This window comes from Rhinoraja longicauda, chromosome 8 (genome assembly GCF_053455715.1).
Source record: "Rhinoraja longicauda isolate Sanriku21f chromosome 8, sRhiLon1.1, whole genome shotgun sequence".
Classification (NCBI taxonomy): Eukaryota; Metazoa; Chordata; class Chondrichthyes; order Rajiformes; family Arhynchobatidae; genus Rhinoraja; species Rhinoraja longicauda.
The window spans coordinates 32,655,815-32,676,321 of record NC_135960.1 but is presented as its reverse complement, the minus strand read 5'-3'; the positions used below and the strand labels follow the sequence as shown (position 1 = coordinate 32,676,321).

The window sequence follows — 20,507 nt, the reverse complement described above, 5'->3', positions numbered from 1 at the left end:
CACAGATACTGAGGCCATTTGACGTCCAAATGCCAAAAGACCTGAAGCATATCTAACAATAGGCTGATAGGCAGCAAGTAAGATTCACCCGCACAAGTGCCAGGCTGTGACAATAACAAACGAGAAAATCCAACTATCATCTCCAGACATTCACTGGGATTTACTTAGCCGAATCCACAATATAGATATCTGGGGATTATCATTAACCAGAAACTGAACTAGATTAGCTATTTACACAAAGTGGCTAAAAGAGCAGGTTTGGGGCTAGTAATCTTGCAGCAAGCAGGGTGGCATGGTGGCGCAGCAGTAGAGTTGCTGCCTTACAGCACTTGCACTGCCAGAGACCCAGGTTCAATCCCGACTATGGGTACTGTCTGTACGGGGTTTGTACTTTCTCCCCGTGTCCTGTGTAGGTTTTCTCCAAGAACTTTGGTTTCTTCCCACACTCCAAAGACGTACAGGTTTGTAGGTTAATTGGTTTGGTATAAATGTAAATGTAAATTGTCCCTCGTGTGTGTAGGATGGTGTTGAGGAGTGGGGATCGCTGGTCGGTGCGGACTCGGTGGGCCGAAGAGCCTGTTTCCATACTGTATCTCTAAACTAAACCAAACTAAAGCAAGCAACTCCCCTCCTAACTCCCCCAAACCTGTCCCCCATCAACAAAGCTCAGGTCAGGAGCATGATGGAATACTCTCCATTTGTCCAGATGAGCACATCTTCAACAATATTCAAGAGCCTTGATACCAAACCGGACACAGTGGTTCTCTTAATTGACACCAATTCACATTCATCCACTCACCCCACCCCTGACACAGAGTGGCAGCAGTTTGCATCATCTACAGGATGCTCTGGAGCAAGTCATTGAAACTCTTGAGAAGGCACCTTCCAAATCCATAAGGACTAGGGCCGCCAAAGCATGGGGACACCACCACCTGGAAGTTGCCCTTCTAGCCAGACACCATCCCCACTTGGAAACGTGTCGCTGTTCCTTCACTGATGATGGGTCAAAGTCCTGGAACTCACTCACGAACAACACAAGGATAGCAGCGATTCAAGAAGGCAGCTCACCTGCACCTTCTCAAGTGTATCTAGAGATGAGTAATTCAATGCTGGCACAGCCTGTGATGCTCACATCCCTTGAATGAATGTTTTAAATAAAGAGTGCATTCACCTATACCAATTTAAGAACGCAAATTCACAGATTAAGAAGTTCTCTGTCCAATTTAGTTTTCATACCAACACAAACAGAATATCTCTGCAGTAAACCCTGGCAAAACCTTGCAGTGCGTGTTCAGAATTCCCTCTCTGAGCTCCCGGAAAGCCGCGGAGAAGCCGGGACCGGAGCAGGCCAGAGCGGAGTCTCGCGGATCGACCGAGCCCACGGCTGACTTTTTCTAATTAGCTTAATTAATTAGTGTGCAACTTTTTGCACTGACGAGTTATGAATCCCGTCTCAATGATTTTTTAATCTAAATCTGTGCCAAATTTCAAGTAGATACCAGAGATGGGTCACGAAAGTCAAAATCTAGACACATTTTCGATGTTTGGCCCGCGACGGTCTATCAGCACAAAAGCGGTGATCATCTTGAGTACCTATCTGTATTTTCTTATATCAGTTGTGACCTCTGTGCCATTAATAAAACATCCTGGGCAACACTAATTCAGATGAAGAGGTGGTTTATCCTGGTTGACATTGTCATGTTATATTTGTTACTAATACATTAACAGTCAATTATCTGTTTTAATTACCCATCATAATATAATTTAGAAACGAACAAAAAATAATAGTGTAATATTTTCTGACATGTAGTTTTTTCCTCCAAAACAGAATTGAGCCTCAAGGACTAAGAGAGCTGGGCTTCCCTGCATTAGGGTATTTGGTCACTGCCCCTTATGGAAATCACTGCTACTGTTGGTTATATTGCTGTCACAATACATTCCTGAACGCATCTGAATAATTACTGAGATCATAAGATAAGAATTTTGCTTCATGAACTCTCGACATAACGGGAAAGGATGATTCTAAACAGATTGGCTTCACGTTTCCATTACTGGATGGAGGCAGTGAGCTGTGCTCAACACCAGTCCTCCACAGAGCTGTTTTTTCTGGGGAATCGCATCATCAGCGATGGCGCCATCAGCGATGGCAGCCTCGCCAACGGTCTGTCTGTCTTTTTTGTTATTTTTTATGTGTTTTTAAATGTTTGTGTTAATGTTCTCTGGTTTGTTTTATGTGGGGAGTGGGGTCGGGGGAAACCTTTCTTCAATCTCTAACCTTGCCGGAGAGCCGATTGTTTTCTAGATCGTATCTCCGGTCGCTCTGTGGCCTAACATCATGGAGCTGGAGGCCTTGCTCGAGACTGACTTTGAGCCCCACCGCAGGGCCATGGACTTATCATCGGAGCCTGCGATCCCTTGCCTGGGATCGATGCTCCAACTGCGGCCTGCAGATTTCAACATCAAGGAGCTCGCAGTCTCAGGTTGAGACTGATGTCGGGAAGCTCCAAAGTCGCAAGAGGTTCGACTATCCCCGACCCGGGGTGCGTTCGTCCGGTGTGGGGGAGCTGAGATCCCCCTGATGCGGGAGCATGATCGCCCGACCGCTGGCTACAGGAGCCAAGATTGTCCGGTAAGGCTCGAGGCCCCCGACCACGGGAGAACAAAGAAGGGAAGAGATTAAACTTTTTTTTCGCCTTCCATCACAGTGAGGAATATGGAGGAGTCACTGTGGTGGATGTTTATGTTAAAATGTATTTTGTGTCTCTTGTTGCTTTTTATTGATATGACTGTATGGCAAATCAAAATCCTCGTATGTTGCAAAACATACTTGGCTAATAAAGTATGATTATGATGATGATAATGATCATATTGTCCAGTGCACAGCTTTCAGAAAAGAAATAAAGTGCAATAGGGTCCAGTTTATAATAGGGGTAATGGTATTCAGAGCACTCTGCTAATTAGGGAGTGTTATTATTCACAGGGTCTCTTGTTTGTTAGAGAGTGTTGACAATCAGAAGACAAATATCATAAGGGGACATTTGCAATTTAAAGAGCCACTGTTAAATGAGGAGTGCTATTATTAAATGGGACCATGTTAAAGGGGGAGAACCATTACTAGGGGACCGATCCTGTTAAGTGAGTTCAGAGAATAGCTGCTAAAGTACTATCACTGAGCTTTGTTAAATTGGAAGCATCTTTGGAAAAGATCCACAAAATAGGTAATGAGATTATTGAGGCAATCCCAGTTAAATGCAGAGCATTACTATTGGAGTCCTTTCATGCATTTTTTTACACAATACTATTAACATGAAGATGTTCTAATCAACCGAGTTTTGTTTACAAAAATCCTTTGCTTCTTGATGCTAACTTTCTTCAAACAATAAATATTCATGACCTCACTCGAGGAATTATTGGGAATGCTCACCATAGCTCTGATGGAGTGACAGAGAAGAATTATTAGAACAGTAATATTTTGCATTCATATAGAACCTTTAACATCGTAGTTGCTTTAAAGACAGGATAGCAAACAAATAAAAATATCAGCACAAGATAAAAGGAAGAAAGTGAGAAAGTACAGTCAGAAAGATAGATTTTAAGGAGCATGATAAACAGAAGTAGCTTAGAGTTAAATTGGTTAATTATATTTTAGGACATTCTACTTTGTTCTGTAGGGCTGCATGCCAACATTCTACCCAGCTAATTTTAGAAGTTATCATTGAAGCATTATATATTCCCATTCATTGATACCTTTATGCTATAAACCGACAAGCAACTGATTAGAGATACATCAGCAGCACAACTCTCTGGTTGGTATGATTTAACGCACAAAGTGTCCACGATATCAGAATCAGAATCAGAATCACCTTTATTGTCACCCAAAAAATCAAGTCTTTTGGATGAAATTCCGTTACCCACAGTCCAACAATATAAGAGCAATAAAAATAAGCAATAAGACACACAATCACAAACCAACACAAAACAAAAAAAAAGAAACATCCATCACAGTGAGTCTCCTCCAGTCACCTCCTCCCTGTGATGGAAGGCCAGAATGTCTTTTCTCTTCCCCTGCCGTCTTCTCAGGCTGTTGAAGTTGCCACGTTGGGGCAGTCGGGGCTCCCGACATTGATGCCCCCGCCAGGCGGAGAAAATCCCACGACCTATTTCAGGCCTCGCCGGACGGTGAAAGGTCCGCCGCGGGCCGACCCAAGCCCCGCGATTCGGGGTGGGCGAAGACGCTGCCGGAGCTCCCGATGTCGGCCCTCACCCAGGGGCCTGCGAGCTTCCGATATCTACGCGGCCCGCAGCCAAAGCCTCCGGAGGCGAGTCGCAGCCACACTCACAGTGCCACCACAGCCCTCGAAGGCAGCCAGCTCCGCAGATGGTAAGTCCCGTCCGCGGGCTCTGCGAACCCGAGCCCAGGTGTTTGGCCGATGGTAGGCTGCAGTGGGAACGGAGACACAGCCCAGAAAAAAAGGTCGGGTCTCCGTTCGGAAGAGACAATTTTGCAGTCCCCCCCCCCCCACACATAGTACACAACCACAAAAAATACTACATCACATCTAAACACTACAATTAAGACAAAAAACAACAAAAAACACAAAAGACAAATGGACTGCAGGTGAGCCGCAGCTGATGCGAAGCGCCGCCACTTCCTGTCTATGCTTGGATCTCATCTTTTACATTTTCTATGAAAGATGAATGAAAGCATCAAAAATAAGATTGCTAAAGTTGCAGATGACCCAAAGGTGTGTAGGAAACAAAGTCGTAAAGAGGACATAAGGAGGCTGAAGTGGAATAATAATAGGTTATGCGAGTGCGCAAAGATCTGGCAAATGGACCAAAATGTGGGGGAAAAGATAGCAAGGTTGTTATCTAAATGGAGAGTTTACAGAGCTCTAAAATTCAGAGGGATTTAGGTTCTTGGTATATGATTTGCAAAAAAAGAATGCGCACAAACAGTAAGTAATTAGGAAAGAAGAAGGACCTCGACCCGAAACGTTACCTATTCCTTCTGACCCGCTGAGTTACTACGCTTTTTGTGTCTATCTTAGGAAAGCTATCAAAATGCTTTTGTTTATTGCAAAGGAAACTGAACACAAAAGTATGACTGTTACACTTCAGTTACATGGAGACGGCATCCGGAATATAGCATTGATGGTGTAAGTCGAAAGCAGTTTGGAGAAGATTTACAACACTTATGACTGGAACGGGCGAACAGTTTTAGAAGGAAAGAATGAACAGAGGATTGAATCGGCTGGAGTTCAGAAGAGCGAAAGGTCACCGAGGGGCACTAGAAGTGTCTGAAATTTTTTTAAATGATTTGGATAGATTCTAGATAATTAAATGGGTGAAAGTTTAAAAATGGTATTTTAGCCCTTTTTGAATGTCAGATCACGCCTGAAGAGCTGAGTGGCCTACTCCTGCTCCTAATTTGTACATTTGAGTTAAAATTTATCGTCATGTGCGCAAGTATAGTGTTTAGTTTAGTTACGAGATGCAGGGTGGAAACATGCCCTGTGCCCACCGAGTCAGTGTCGACCAATGATCACCCATACACTAATTTTATCCTACTCACGAGGAACAGTTTACAGGAGCAATTTAACCAACAAACCTGCATGTCTTTGGATTGAGGGAATAAATTGGAGCACCTGGTGAAAATCCACACGGTCACAGGGAGAACATACAAACTCAGTACTGACAGCACCCGTAGTCAGGATTGAACCTGGGTCTCTGGTGCTGTTATGCAGCAACTCTACCTCTGTGCCACTGTGCCTCCCAGTGGGGTACAGGTGCAGTGACAAATCTTGCTTAAAGCATCATTGCAAGCATATAGACTTGGACAGACACAAAACAAATTATAGATAAATGACACATAAAATTCTAAAGGAATGTGCAAAAACGACATTAGTTCAAAAAACACAATTAGTAAAAAAGCAAATCATAGTAGTGCAAGAGTTGGCCGCAATGTTCTGTGTTGAGTTAGGATTAGGGTTGTGTAGGTTGGTTCAAGAGCCTGATAGTTGCACGAAAGTAACTGTGTCTGAACCTGGTGATGTGGGACTTCAGGCTTTGGTACTTCCTCCCCGATGGTAGCAGTGAGAAGAGGGCATGGCCCAGGTGGTGAGATTCTTGATGTAATTTGCCCCGTTCTTGAGGCAGTGCCTCATGTAGATGCTTTCAATGGAGGGGAGGGCTGGGCCCGTGATGAGTCCACCATTCTCTGCAGCTCTTGCATTCCTGTGCATTGTAATTGCCGTGCCAGCTCATGTTGCATCCACTCACGACAATCTCTACAGTACATCTGTAAACATTTATTATAGAGTATTCAGTGATATTCTGAATATCTTAAAACTTCAAAGAAAGTAGTGGCGCCGATGCACTTTCATGGTGATTGCATCTGTTTGCTGGACCCAGGTCAGCAGATTTGCATTTTGTAATTGTCTACAGCAGAGATATCCACTTAATGCCAGTCAGCCAGTGACCCATTCATAGGCTGGACATTTTACTGCATCCAAGGCCCACGATAGGTTACTCTGCAACCTCCTGTCATTGTGGACAGTGCAGATCATAGAGGGAACATGTTGGAGAACAGATGGCCAAGATCAGAAGATTGCAGGAGAGGGAAGGGACTTGAGGGAAATAATTGAGGTGAGGAGGAGGAAGGGAAAGACAGGGTGGGAACCGGGGGCAGAGGCTGACGTCACTACCACCTTTGGGGGATGTTTGAGGTGTGAACCAACCTCCATTGGAAGCAGATGCAAATCTGAGGCAGATTGACACCTTGTGCACCTTGGCAGCAACCCACGTAAATCCTAACAAACATCAAGACTCTCCACTTCAGGTCTCCTAAGTATTTGTCCATGTGAGCCTTGAATGGATGCTATCAGATGTGCGTGGTGCCAAGCCCATGTTGTACATTATTTGGCACCATTGTACCTGACCAGCAGCCTCTGTGCCAGTGCATCATACATGTCATCAACGACTTTGGTCCATGGCCTTATGCCACAACCTGAGAATGCCAATGGCATTGCCAGGAGATTGCAATGGGAAAGTTCTCCCTCTGGTTTACCACTGGAGGACACCACACGCCAGATACAAAGTCCTGCTAGAGAGAATGGAGTAAAGGTGAATGCTGTAAAACTGAAAATACACAGATGGCCTTAGTTGGCCAGAATCTATCCCTTTAGGATCTGCACTTTCAAGCACTACAGCAAGATTCCACCTTGAATGCTCGCACCGCTGCTTACAACTCTGGCCTGGCATCCGGCAACATGAACGACTACAAGGGAGAGTCCTACCGACTGCGAAAGGCAGTGAAGGATGCAAAAAGGAGGTACCGGGACAAGATGGAGTCACAGATGGAGCAGCAGGACACCAGGTGCCTTTGGCAGGGGCTACGGACAATAACTAGCTACAGGTCCAGCACCCCCTCAACCGGAAGTGCCGGCTCCTCCTTAGCTGATGACCTGAACTCTTTTTATGCACGGTTTGAGACGGGTAACACCCCCAGCTCGCCGTCAGAAAACAGCACCGAAGGGGCGCTGGCTAGCGAGGCTGGAGGGGGATCCACCGCCGGGGATGTGCACACATTCTCGGTGTCCGAGCATGAGGTGAGGTGGGCTCTGACGCGTGTGAACACGAGGAAAGCTGGAGGCCCAGATGGTATATCTGGGTGAGTGCTAAAGTCTTGTGCTACTCAGCTTGCTCCAGTGCTCACCACAATATTCAACCTCTCCTTGGCCAAGTCCGTGGTCCCTGCATGCTTCAAAAGATCCATCATTGTACCGGTGCCAAAGAATGCCTCTCCAGCTTGTTTAAATGACTACCGACCGGTGGCCCTCACCTCGGTTGTCATGAAATGCTTTGAGAGGCTAGTCAAGAAGCATATCTGTGCCCTCCTTCCTCGCAACATGGACCCACTACAGTTCGCATACTGTCCGAACAGGTCCACGGATGATGCGGTCTCCCAGGTTCTGCACACCGCTCTCTCTCATCTGGACAACCAGGGGGGCTATGTGAGGATGCTGTTCATCGACTTTAGTTCAGCATTCAACACAATAGTCCCCAGCAGACTGGTTGAGAAGTTGCTGGAACTGGGGCTTAGCCTGGGTCCTGGGTCCTGTGCCTGGGTCCTGGACTTTCTCACCGCCAGGCCCCAAGTGGTCAGGATGGGGGAACACACATCCAGCTCCCTCACCCTGAACATAGGATCCCCCCAGGGCTGCGTCCTTAGCCCCCTACTGTACTCCCTGTACACACATGACTGTGGGGCCAGGTTCAGCTCAAACTCCATCATCAAGTTTGCTGATGACACTGTGGTGGTGGGCCGGATCTTCAACAACGATGAGAAGGCCTACCGGGAGGAGGTGGCTGATCTGGCACTCTGGTGTCAGAACAATAGCCTCCTCTTGAATGTCACTAAAACAAAGGAGCTGATTGTGGACTTCAGAAGGGCTAAACATCCAAGGACGTACACGCCACTGGAGATAAATGGGTCTACTGTGGATAGGGTGAGCAGTTTTAAATACTTGGGAGTCCGCATCACAGAGGATCTGACGTGGGCAACGCACATTGCCGCACTGGTGGGTAAGGCTAAGCAGCGCCTTTACCACCTTAGACAACTGAGGAAATTCAGAGTGTCTCTGAGGATCCTTCATTGCTTCTACTCTGGGGCTGTAGAGAGCATCCTGTCCGGCAACATTACAGTCTGGTTTGGGAACAGCTCTGCCCAGGACAGGATGGCCCTGCAGAGAGTAGTGCGTTCGGCAGAACGCACCATGGGAACTACACTCGTCCCCCTGCAGGACCTATACATCAGGAGGTGCAGATCCAGAGCAAGCAAGATCATGAGGGACCCCTGCCACCCCAGTAACAGACTGTTCCAGATGCTACGATCAGGCAAACGCCTCCGCTGTCACGCTGTAAAAACGGAGAGGATGAGACGGAGTTTCTTCCCACAGGCCATCAGGACTGTCAACTTTTATAACCCCAGAGATTAAATTTTTGTCTACACTATAGTAACTTATTAACTTTATTTATATGCTGTAACTGTAATTCTTTTTTGTGCACAATCCGCAGGCATTGCCACTTTCATTTCACTGCACATCGTGTATGTGTATGTGACAAATAAATTTGACTTGACGTATAAAAATACCGATCTTTAACCAAAGGTTGCTGTAATAATAGTTATCAGTGGAAGCTGAGATAAACCAAGTGTAGTAACCACGGATTTCCTTTAGTTCTAGCACTCCGCTGAATTAACATCATTTTAAAGACAGAAAATACTGTACAGAAACATCTAGTTCACCTAGCTTTGACCGCTATTCTACATGCCTCTTCCAACATAACCTTCAGTACCTTTCGCCTGCAAGTACTTCAGCTTTCTCATATGTTTACACCAACAAAGTCCCACATTCCAACTATTTCAGGTAAAGAGCAGTCTCCTCGGTTATTGGATTTAACACCGACTCCAGGGTTTGGGGTCCCACACATAGAGTCATGGAGTCATACAAGCACACCAGCAATGTCCATACAGACCATCAAGTACCTATCTATACTAATCCCATTCATCAGCATTTGGTCTGCTACCTTCCATGCCTCGATGGTTCAACTGATTATGTAGATACTTCTTAAATAGAGTTCTATATATTCAATACATTTTGACAGCTAATTTAAGGTTATTTTCATTTTAATCGTGTCTTCTCGAAAGAGCCAAGTCTGTTCAAGCTTCCCTGAAAGGAATAACCTTGCTGTTCTGTAATAATTCCAGTAAATCAACTTGGCACCTTCTGCAGTGACTTAACATCCTTTATATGTCATAACAGTCAGTAACAGCACAAGCAATTAGAACACCTATCCCTCTGGTCCTCCAATCTATTTTAACTCATTCTTTCAAAATCCACTTATCAATTTAATTTAATCCCATCTGCCTACATTTCCACATTGAGATTCCTTTCCCTTTTGCCCACTGGTTTCACAAATTCCTTCTTTCTCTCGGATCTCCATGTCAAGGGTGACTCTGCTCTGTGGGGTCCGAGGGAGTAGATGAGGTCAAGATGGGACCTGCAGACTTGGTGGGCCAGGCCTGGCGAGTGTAAAGGTGGTGCACACTGCCCGGCTTCTGTGTTCTCCCAAAGGGATAATCCACTCAGTACCATCCTGAATATCCCTCCTCCATTTTGATCGGTCACGTACCAAAAACATCCGCAAGCCAGTGGGAATGTTACTCGTTTTAAACAAGGCTTTGAGATGGTCCTTGAACCATGTCCTCTGCCTGCGCCTTGCTTTCGTCATGCTAAGCCCCTGACCTAGGCACTTGACGTCATGGTCTGCCCAACACTGCTCACTATTGGTTATCCTCAATGCTGGGGATATTGGCCTGGGAATGAGGGGGGATCTTATTGAAACATATAAGATAATTAGGGGATTGGACACATTAGAGGCAGATAACATGTTCCCAATGTTGGGGGAGTCCAGAACAAGGGGCCACAGTTTGAGAATAAGGGGTAGGCCATTTAGAACGGAGATGAGGAAGAACTTTTTCAGTCAGAGGGTGGTGAAGGTGTGGAATTCTCTGCCTCAGAAGGCAGTGGAGGCCAGTTCGTTGGATGCTTTCAAGAGAGAGCTGGATAGAGCTCTTAAGGATAGCGGAGTGAGGGGGTATGGGGAGAAGGCAGGAACGGGGTACTGATTGATAGTGATCAGCCATGATCGCATTGAATGGCGGTGCTGGCTCGAAGGGCTGAATGGCCTACTCCTGCACCTATTGTCTATTGTCTATTGTCTAAAGCACATTGATATTGGTTTGCCTATCCTCCTAGTTCATTTACAGGATATGGAGACCTCATCGGTGGTATTTGTGGGTTGTGGTATTTAGCTGAATACAATCTGACTGGTTTCATCATGGCCTGGTATGGCAATTCAAATGCACAGGAACACAAGAAACTGCAAAGAGCAGTGAACTCAACCCCGTCCATTACGGGCACAGCCCTCCCCACCATCAAAAGTATCTGCACGAGGTGCTGCCTCAAGCGGCAGCATCTATCATTAAGGATGCCTATCATCTGGGTCAGACCCTCTTCCTGCTGCCACTCTCAGGCAGGAGTACAGAAACTTGAAATCCCAAACCATCAAGTTCAGAAACAGCTACTTTCCTACAACCATCAAGTCTTGAATCGACTTGCACAAGCCTAATCTCACCACAGCAAGACACTACAGATCACCTCTTGCACTACCATGGACGTTTTAATTGACTTTTGCACTTTTGGCATGTTTTTTTAAAAAGTCTTTTTCTATGCACTCTCTTGCATATTTATGTACAATTTATGTTTTGTGCATTGTATGTGTGCATGTGCCATTGATACACCTGCAAGCAAGACTTTCATTGCACGTGCACAGAGAGAAGCTTGCTGGTATATCAGTGCGATGAGGAAGCCTTGCTCAAAACCAGTCCATGGAACCATTGGTTACATTTATTAACAACTACATAACAGACATGAGAAGCATTTTTAGATGCATTTCAATGACTGTGTCTACTTTTAAAGCTGCATTGTGGAGCCAGTTAACTCACTCTGAATGTCCACACGCCCTCTGCTGTTTTACTGAAATAATTACAGATACATGACCAGCACTATCCCTCCACATCATTTTCAACCTTTATATAATATTCCACCAAACTATGTCCATTGCTTCCTTATGTCTAATATTCGTTTAAACACCAGGTCATCAATTAACTTCTTGTTGCACAACATATGATCTAAAATAGCCTGTTCCTCATTGGCTCTTCATTTACCCCATTAATTCATCCCGTCAAAGAACTGAATTTGTTAATTGAAGGTTGAAGGTCAACCATGAGGTCCCTGCGAGGAATTTACAAATACCACTAACCTTCATGTGCATAAGATATTTCTCACCTTGTCCCTGTGGGATCAGTTAAAATTTCAAGTTTGCCCTTGTCTGAGACTCTCCCATAAGGAATAAATATTTTCCCTATCCGTTCCTTTGTATGTTTCAATCACCTCAATTGGATTAATACTTTATCCTATTTATACAAGCAGGGTGAAAATAGTTTGTTCACGTACAAGGACGTTACTTGGTCTGGAAGGCACGAGTTATAAGAAGAGCCCTCTATCCCATTTTAAAAAATTGTTGGTCAACCTCTTTATCCATCTTGCCCGCCTCACTAAACGTATCTTGGAATAATAACTGTGACAACATAACCCCAATTAGACTGCACCCATTTTGTTTTAGTTGAGCCATTCCTTTGCTTCGTTGACTTGACTTGTTTCTGAACCATCTACTCTATTCTGACTTTGACTGGATACATTCCCTTATGTTTGTATGCATGGTACCTTGCTGCCTCAATCTACATATTTTGCTACCCTGCACCGTTGCTTTGTCATTTCCCTGCAACTCAGGGCACAAGTTCAAGCCCCACTCCTGAGATTTGAGCACATTACTTTGAGTGCAACAATGATACTGTGCTGCAGTCAGGCGAGCAGCCTTTGGAATGAGATAACAAATCACCAGCTCTCTCAGGATAATGTGAAATATCCCATGCATTGCTGGAAGTGATTCTTTACTAAATATCCTTTTCAATAGTTACCTCTGGAATAATATCATTAGATCTTATAACCTGGCACAGTAATGTCCCTCATTGAAACAAATCTGGTCTGGTCTTCACATGATTCCAGCCTCACCAATGTGGGGGGACTCTTAACTTTATTTAGATAGAAACTGGTAAATAGAGCTTGATGGGCCTCTGGATCCTGGAAGAATCTGGCAAAGATGTTGTGGGGCATCAGGAAAACTAAGTCTCAGGATACAAGCTGACTCCTATCCCTGGATAGATGGTAACTTTGGGAGCCAAGCTTCACCTTTATAGGAAAGGTACATTTCCGCAATGACTGATATTAAAAACAATTCAATAGGACATAAATAGTTTTTTTTAAAATTGAAACATTTAAAAATGTAGTATCTATAATACACAAATCACATAACATTAGTGGAATATGGAAAAGGAAAGGGAAGGGCGAAAAGGAAGTTGAATATAGGATTGTGATAGGCACACTCAGAATGAGGATCATTCCAAGTATGGTGAGCAAGGAGAAAGGTGCTATAGACTGGTTACAGCAGCAAAAATGTATAACAGCAGGGGAGGGAAACACAATAGTCAAAAGAATCCCAAAGAACTATAAGAAAGTGCAGTTTAAAAATGTAACTAAAATTGAAAGAGCATCTATTTATGATATAATGAATGATGATATTTTTTTAAAGTGTACGTTTCACTCAGGATCATGAAAATAACGTCTCATCACTGTTGTGGGATAAAGGTGCTGAACGAGGGACACAACGTGAACACTAAGGAGAGTGAACCCACCTCCACAGCTCTGTGGTTAAGCACACCTGCCCTCGAGGTGGCACAACTGCTAAGTGAGCTACAGATAGTCCCTGCCAGCACAGCAGCTAGCACGGTGAAGCCCAGTAGAATTCAGCAAGAGAACAAGAGAACATCTTACCATCCTGAAAAACACGCTCCACATTCAGTCCGTACGTGGCACACGTTTCATAGTAAGTGCATCGCTTCAGATCATTAGAGAGTTTACGCGCCCTGGAATCGTCGATTACCCGTGGATTGGATGTACTGATGGCATCTGTGGAGGAAATATATGGCAGAATATTAACCTCAACAGGACACTCACAGGGTGATTAAAGTTCTGGTTGCAACAGGAAATTACAGGGACATAGATCAGATGGCCGTTTGGTAAATGGAATTTAATCCTGACAAATATGCGGGTAATTATTGCAGGAAGTCAAATAGGAGTAGGATATTTCTAGTAAATAGTAGTTGCCAAGACCTGTTACAAGGCACCTTGATTTAACCAAGTACATTCTCAGAATAAGAACTGGGCTAGTTCATGAGATGAGAGAACAGGAAGTTGAGAAGTCAAATAAAAACTTTTCTTTCATGACCCTCGACATTAAAGATATAGTGTAAAACAACAAAAATTGAGAGTTACAGAATTATGCAGAACAGAAACAAGCCCTTCTGCCCGTTATGTCCATATCAACCAATTTGCCCATCTTCAATAATCCCATTAACCTACATTAGGTGCACAGCCTTCGATACTTTAGCGATTTAGTAGATGTTAAACGTTGTGAAAGTATCTGCCTTCACAACATTTGTGAATAAATTGGGAGAAACTGCCCTACTGGCAGGCTGGTGACCAAGTGATTCAGACCTCATGTGACAGGGACGAGAATGTGATGCCAGATCAGGAGAATGTATCTTACACAGAGAAATGATCTGGTTCACACCACCTGTAACAGCAATGAAAACCATTTCACATTATATGAAATGGGTTTGGATGTGAACGTTAATGCTGGCAGGATTCTGAGGAAAGAACAAGGAGTGAGATTATGGACCATAGAACTGTGCAGCACAGGAACCAGCCCTATGACCCACAATATCTATTCCAATCACAACTCCAATTTAAACTAATCACCGACATGCTCAATATTTCTCCATCCCAACTGCACGTGCCTGTCTAAAATGCCTCTTAAATGTTGCATAAATGTTCAATTTTAATAGCTTCTTTAGGGGCAGCACAGTGGCGCAGCGGTAGAGTTTCTGCCTTACAGCGCTTGCAGCATTTGTAATGACCTGGGTTCGATCCAACTATGGGTGCTATCTGTACGGAGTTTGTACATTCTCCCTGTGACCACGTGGGTTTTCCCTGAGATTTTCGGATTCCTCCCACACTCCAAAGACGTAAAGGTTTGTAGGTTAATTGGCTTGGTATAAGTGTAAATTGTCCCTAGTGTGTGTAGGATAGGTTAATGTGCGGGGATCGCTGGTTGGTGCAGGTTTGGTGACCTGTTTCCGAGCTGTATCTCTAAACTAAATAAGTTAGCCCATCAGCAACGGTCTGACCAGCCTCCTATGCTATGATATTCCAAGATTTGATGAAATCTTATCCTTCAGCAGCAGAGTCTACGCACAAAAAGTGCAAGAAGCGCAAGACGCCTTTGTTTGCTGATGCCGAGAAGTGTGTTCAACTCTGGCTGAACAATTTCTAATCTTGTGATGTGGACTTGATAAGAAGAAGCGGAGTCCTGAGAGGCTGCCGTCTCACCCAAGAACACTCAGCCAGCAGAGGGCAGTGGTGCCCATAAAATGCAGGAAGCTGGAATTGTGCAACTCTGACCACAACTTTAACAAAACAGAAACAAGGATCTGTAGATGCTGGTTTACAAAAAAAGACAAAGTGCTGGTCAGCAGGTCGGGTTCCATCTCTCGAGAACATGGAAAGGTGACATTTTGGGTGAGGGCCCCTTCTTCAGACTGATTGTGGGCAAAGCCCAGAGATGAAAAGATAGAAGGTGTGAGAGAGATGGATTGAAGGGGGGGGGGGGGAGGGGAGGGGAGAGTGGGGGAGGGAGGAATGACCTGTGGGGGAAGAAGGGTTTTGTTACCTAAATTAGTGAAGTCAATGTTCAATACTGGGTTAGAAGCTATCCATGTGGAATATAAGGTCCTGTTGTTCCAGTTTACATTTGGCCTCCCTCTGGCAATGGAGGACACTCAGGACGGAAAGGTCAGTGCAGACTGAGCGCAAGAGTTCAGTGAAGCAGTCTATGCTTGGTCTCGCCGATGTACAGGACCCTACATCGGGATCACTGGATGTAGCAGCAGGTGGACATGAACCTTTGAGATTGGAGGAGGTGGGCATGAACCTTTGTCTCACCTGGAAATACTGCTTGTGTCTCTAATGGAGGTGTGGGAGGAGGTATAGGATCAGGTGATACATCTCCTGGTTGCAGGGGAGGGGTGGTTTGGGTGGGATGGGATGAATGAACCAAGGAGTTGTGGAGGGAACGGTCTCCATGGAACATGGGATAGGGTGGGGAGGGGAAGATGTGACAGGCAGTGGGGTCAAGTTGGAGGTGAGGGAAATGTCGCAGAATGATATGTTGGATGGGGAGGCTGGTGGGGTGAAAGGTGAGGACAAGGCAACTCTATCCTCGTTCCATCTCCTAGGGGGAGGGGGGCGAGGCACAGAGGAACTGCAGGCAACGGATCCAAATATGACAGCAGGGGGGGAAAACCACATCTACTAAAGAACAAGGACATCATGGATGTCCGAGAATAGAAAGCCTCATCTTGGGACCAGATGTGAAAGTGACAGAGAAATTGAGATCAGTGAATAGCGTCTTTGCGGGGGGGGGGGGGGGGGGGGGTGCCAGAGATAGTCTGTGAATTTGAGGGCAGGGTGAACGCCTTACTTTTAGGTCACGATGTGTGAAAACATGTTCAAACTGTCTCAATATCATCTCATCTCATAACAACCAAATCTTAAGTCCTCAAGTTCCTGAATAGCCATCCCTGACGATAGATGAGCTGAGGACAGGGAGTTCGCTTGGAAGATGCTTGGGTAAATCATTGTGGACCGTCATTGTCTTCGTCCTAGGGCAAGACTTGCTTTCTTCAAGTAAGTGGACCTAAATTGCTTATGTTATATTCCAACTCCCTAGCTATAAAAGCTAATGGACAATTGTACCTGCATTGAAGTTTGTTATTAAAGCATAAGGATTCGCCAGCATTTTCCAACCTTTCACCTTCTAAGGAAGGTGCTTTTTGCAGGCTTGATATATCACTAATTAGCCCTCAGCTGGTGTAGTCTGGATAATTCTGGGTGGGCACTTCAAGAAACATGAACGTGTTAGAAAGATTGAACCAGGACTCTCTTTCTATGACAAGGAACGATAGCAAGTTTGCTTCAGAAGATAAAATACGATAATACATTGAAATAGAACTGTATAAAAATAGATCTGAAGCTTACTTTTACACATTGTACTAACTGTTCAAGTGGAATGCCTTTATTGGATCCCCTAGTTGGTCATTCAAGTTACTCAACACAAACAATTCAAATTTTCAGCTCCTGCCCTGCAACTTTGCTCAGTGTCAAGGAATCCCAGGAAAACCCTCTTACCCTGTGTTCCAACCAGCACCATTGGGATCTCTGCGGTGCTCCGATAATTGGCCATCCTGGTGTAGTAATAGTAGACCGCATTGAAACTGTTCTCATCCTCCAAACTGAAGACAAATATAACTGCGTCCACCCACATTGCAAACTGCAAATAAATCAGATCAATCAATACAAAATCAGCAGAAGCAGATCAAGCAATTGATTAAAAAAAAATCATTCATTTCACAATCACTCACATGCTACCATCATGTAACATCTTCTTATCCCCACCCCTCTTCTGCAAAGCCCAAGCTCTCCACAATTCCTTGGTTTGCTCATCATTTCCCACCCAGCCAGCCCCCTCCCTAGGAACTTACCCCTGCAATCGTAGGAGTTGTAACACCTGTCCTTACACTTACTTTCACTTCCATCCAGGGACCCCAGCAGCTCTTCCAGGTGAGATAGAGGTTCACATCCACCTTTTTAAAATGTCATCTATTGCATTCAGTGCTCCCGATGTGGCCTCCTTTACATTGGCGAGGCCAAGCATATCCTTGGCGACCATTTCGCTAAACACTTGTGTCCTGTCCGCCAACGTCTACTGGAGCTCTCAATTGCTAACCATTTTAATTCTCCTTCCCATTCCAACTTTTCTGTCCTTGGCCTCCTCCATTGCCAGAGTGAGGCCACATATAAACAGAAAGAACAGTATCTCATCTTCTGCTTGGGTAGCCTACAACCCAATGGTATCAATACTGAATCCTCAATTTTCAAGTAATAGCCTCCCTACCTCTCATTCCTCCGCCCTGTACACATTTCTTCAATCACCTTAATCACCATGCTCTTTTTCACTCATCTCCCATCCCCGAGCTCCATATTTTCCTATTATTCCACCCCCTTTCCCCTCCCCTCATCCCTCTCTCCGGCTTTACATTTCACATCCTTTTTTTCCCTAATATGACACCCTTTTGTCTCCTTTCCACTTCAAGCTCTTGTCACTTACTCCATCCATCTGCCAATCAACTTCCCCCCTGCCCTGTTTCCAACTATCACTTGCCAGGATTTCACCCACCTCCACCTTCCCCCCACAAGCCAAACACTAAGTGGTAAGGGATGCACTTTCCTTCTTTTGCTCTGTGAAGGAACGCCTTTTAACTCCCTAATGTGGTTCTGACATCGCAAATGGGCAGTGCTTTAAGACTGACACACAAGGAGGGATAAATCTCAGGTTTCCTTGCTACTTTCGGGCTTCTAGTTCTTCTTTTTAAAAATTGCACACAAACCATTGTAATATAGAGAACAAAGAGAAAAGTTGGGCTCAGCTTATCTCCCACCACTTGACTATAACAAACCCCATGAACTTCAATATATATTTGGCAATTTAACGTTTAGTTTTTAAATCATGTATGTAAAGAAATGTCATAAGTGAAATTTCCAAATAAGGGGCACTCTAACTAACAAAAAACTACTGGAGGTACTCAGCGGGATAAGCAGCATCGGTGGTGACAAACGAATGTCGACATTTTAGGTCGAGCCCCTATATCAGGACTGAGAAAGGAGAGGAGAGATAACCAGTATGAAGAGACAAGGGGGAGGGGCATGACAGGCACCAGTGAGTGTACAAATTATTTGTACGAGTTCAGCCTTTGGATACCACTGGACCAACTACCTTTCATATTCTTTACAGTTAATTCACACAGGTCTGTTGCAAAACAACTGTTTTAATTAACACCTAACAGCTGCCCATGAATTTGAGTCAGCAGCTTCGTACCAAGCTTAGAATCTACTGACGCACTGGTGACCAAAACCACAACCAACCTGTTCTCATAGACTTGCTCATTCATTCACCTTCAGACGAGGAGGTGGTCCTGCTAACAGGAATTCAGCTCATATTTGTTTATCTTTAGCAGCTTCAGGAGATGATGAACAGTTTCAGGAGATGATGAACAGTTTCACTTGAAATTTCAAACTAATTCATAACCTTCAGAGGTCAGTGTCACCTTGTTACAACCAGATTTTGGGTTATCCCAGAGTATCTAGTGTTTTATGGAAAGCTCTTTTGCGTCCTTCACTGATTTAAAGTGATAATCTTGTAACAATTGTTTATCAAAAGAAGTAATGTTTCTCCATTGCGGTGCTCTTTACATTCATTTGAACCAACTAAGATGATACCAAATTAAAAATAGTGTGCCTAAAGATTAGGGAAATATGGGGAGAATAAAATTGAGATCAGTGTAAAATAGATGTTTAATGGGCTGAGGATCCCGTTTCCATGCTGTGTGATTCTCTGAACCTATTCTGTGCTGTCCACATGTAAAAGGTATAAACAAAGGTTGTAGCATGAAGTTATTAAATATGCAATTGGACAGCCAGTCTATGATTTACACAAAATTCTGGAGTAACTCAGCGGGACAGGCAGCACCTCTGGAGAGAAGGAATGGGTGATGTTTTGGGTCGAGACCCTTCTTCAGACTGAGACGGGTCTTGACCCAAAACGTCACCCATTCCTTCTCTCCAGAAATGCTGCCTGTCCTGCTGAGTTACTCCAGCATTTTGTGTCTATCTTCGGTTTAAACCAGTATCTGCAGTTCCTTCCCACACAGTCTATGATTTAGACTAGCTACCAAAGAACAGATTGGAAACCTTGGAGGAAAAGAAGATCAATAGAAAGTAATCATAAAACAATTAATGTAAGTTAACCACGGGACTAATCAGAGTGTACCAAATGAAGCATGTTTCAGTCACTGCTAATATCCGCACGAGAAACATCCTGATCCTCAAACACAATTAAAGATTAGTAAGGCATTTGTCATTTCACATGGTGTAGTCACACAAACTCAAAATGGATTTAAATTTCATTACAATGTATTCTTGTATAAACCAAATTAATCTACTCTAATGGTAAATTCTACATGACCCATTTTCTCACAGATAGGAATTTCATTAGTTTAAAAATAAAATGATCTTGGCATTATTTTTCATATGACTCAGTAACACCATCTTACATATTAAAAGGCATGCAGAGATACAGATGGCATTTTGCATTGATTTGAATAAGAACTTTGCCTGCAGCAGTACCTACCTGTGCCTCTGGAGGGCCCCCTTCATCCCTGATCAGCAGCAGGTAGCTCTGGCCGTCCACCACAATCTCCTTCTTAAAGCGACCGCCTACCACAGAAACAATTCACAGTGAAGGGCAGGGCAAGACCAGCAGCCGGAACAGGAAAGTTACATCAAGGGAAAGGGGGATACCAACTACAGGACATATTCATACCATGGCACTAGAAGATGGATTACTGATAACACAGGACAGACAGTTGATAATGACCAGAAAGGATAGACATGTTACAGTGAAAAAGTTATTACAAAAAATATTTTCCAGCCAATTCATAAAAAACAATTGGACATGTTTGATGTAAGGGCCTATTTATCCAATATAATGTCTGCGTGACTTCCTACTGTGTGGATTTGAGGACAGGTCAATGGTTTGTTAAAAAACAAACTGCTGGAGGAACTCAGTGGGTCAGGCAGCATCTGTGG

At 44.3% G+C, this 20,507-nt stretch overlaps 1 protein-coding gene across 11 annotated transcripts in view; it reads right to left on the bottom strand.

Annotated features, from left to right (window-relative positions):
• The window catches only part of agap1 (ArfGAP with GTPase domain, ankyrin repeat and PH domain 1), a 615,219-nt gene that overhangs the window by 335,551 nt on the left and 259,161 nt on the right, over positions 1 to 20,507 (bottom strand). For all 11 annotated transcript variants that reach the window (XM_078403564.1, XM_078403565.1, XM_078403566.1 and 8 more), the window contains 3 exons: positions 20,050 to 20,135; positions 16,992 to 17,133; positions 13,518 to 13,652 (listed from right to left, as the gene is read on the bottom strand). In XM_078403564.1, the coding sequence (XP_078259690.1) occupies positions 13,518 to 13,652; positions 16,992 to 17,133; positions 20,050 to 20,135 (363 nt within the window). The remainder of the gene's footprint in view (positions 1 to 13,517; positions 13,653 to 16,991; positions 17,134 to 20,049; positions 20,136 to 20,507) is intronic.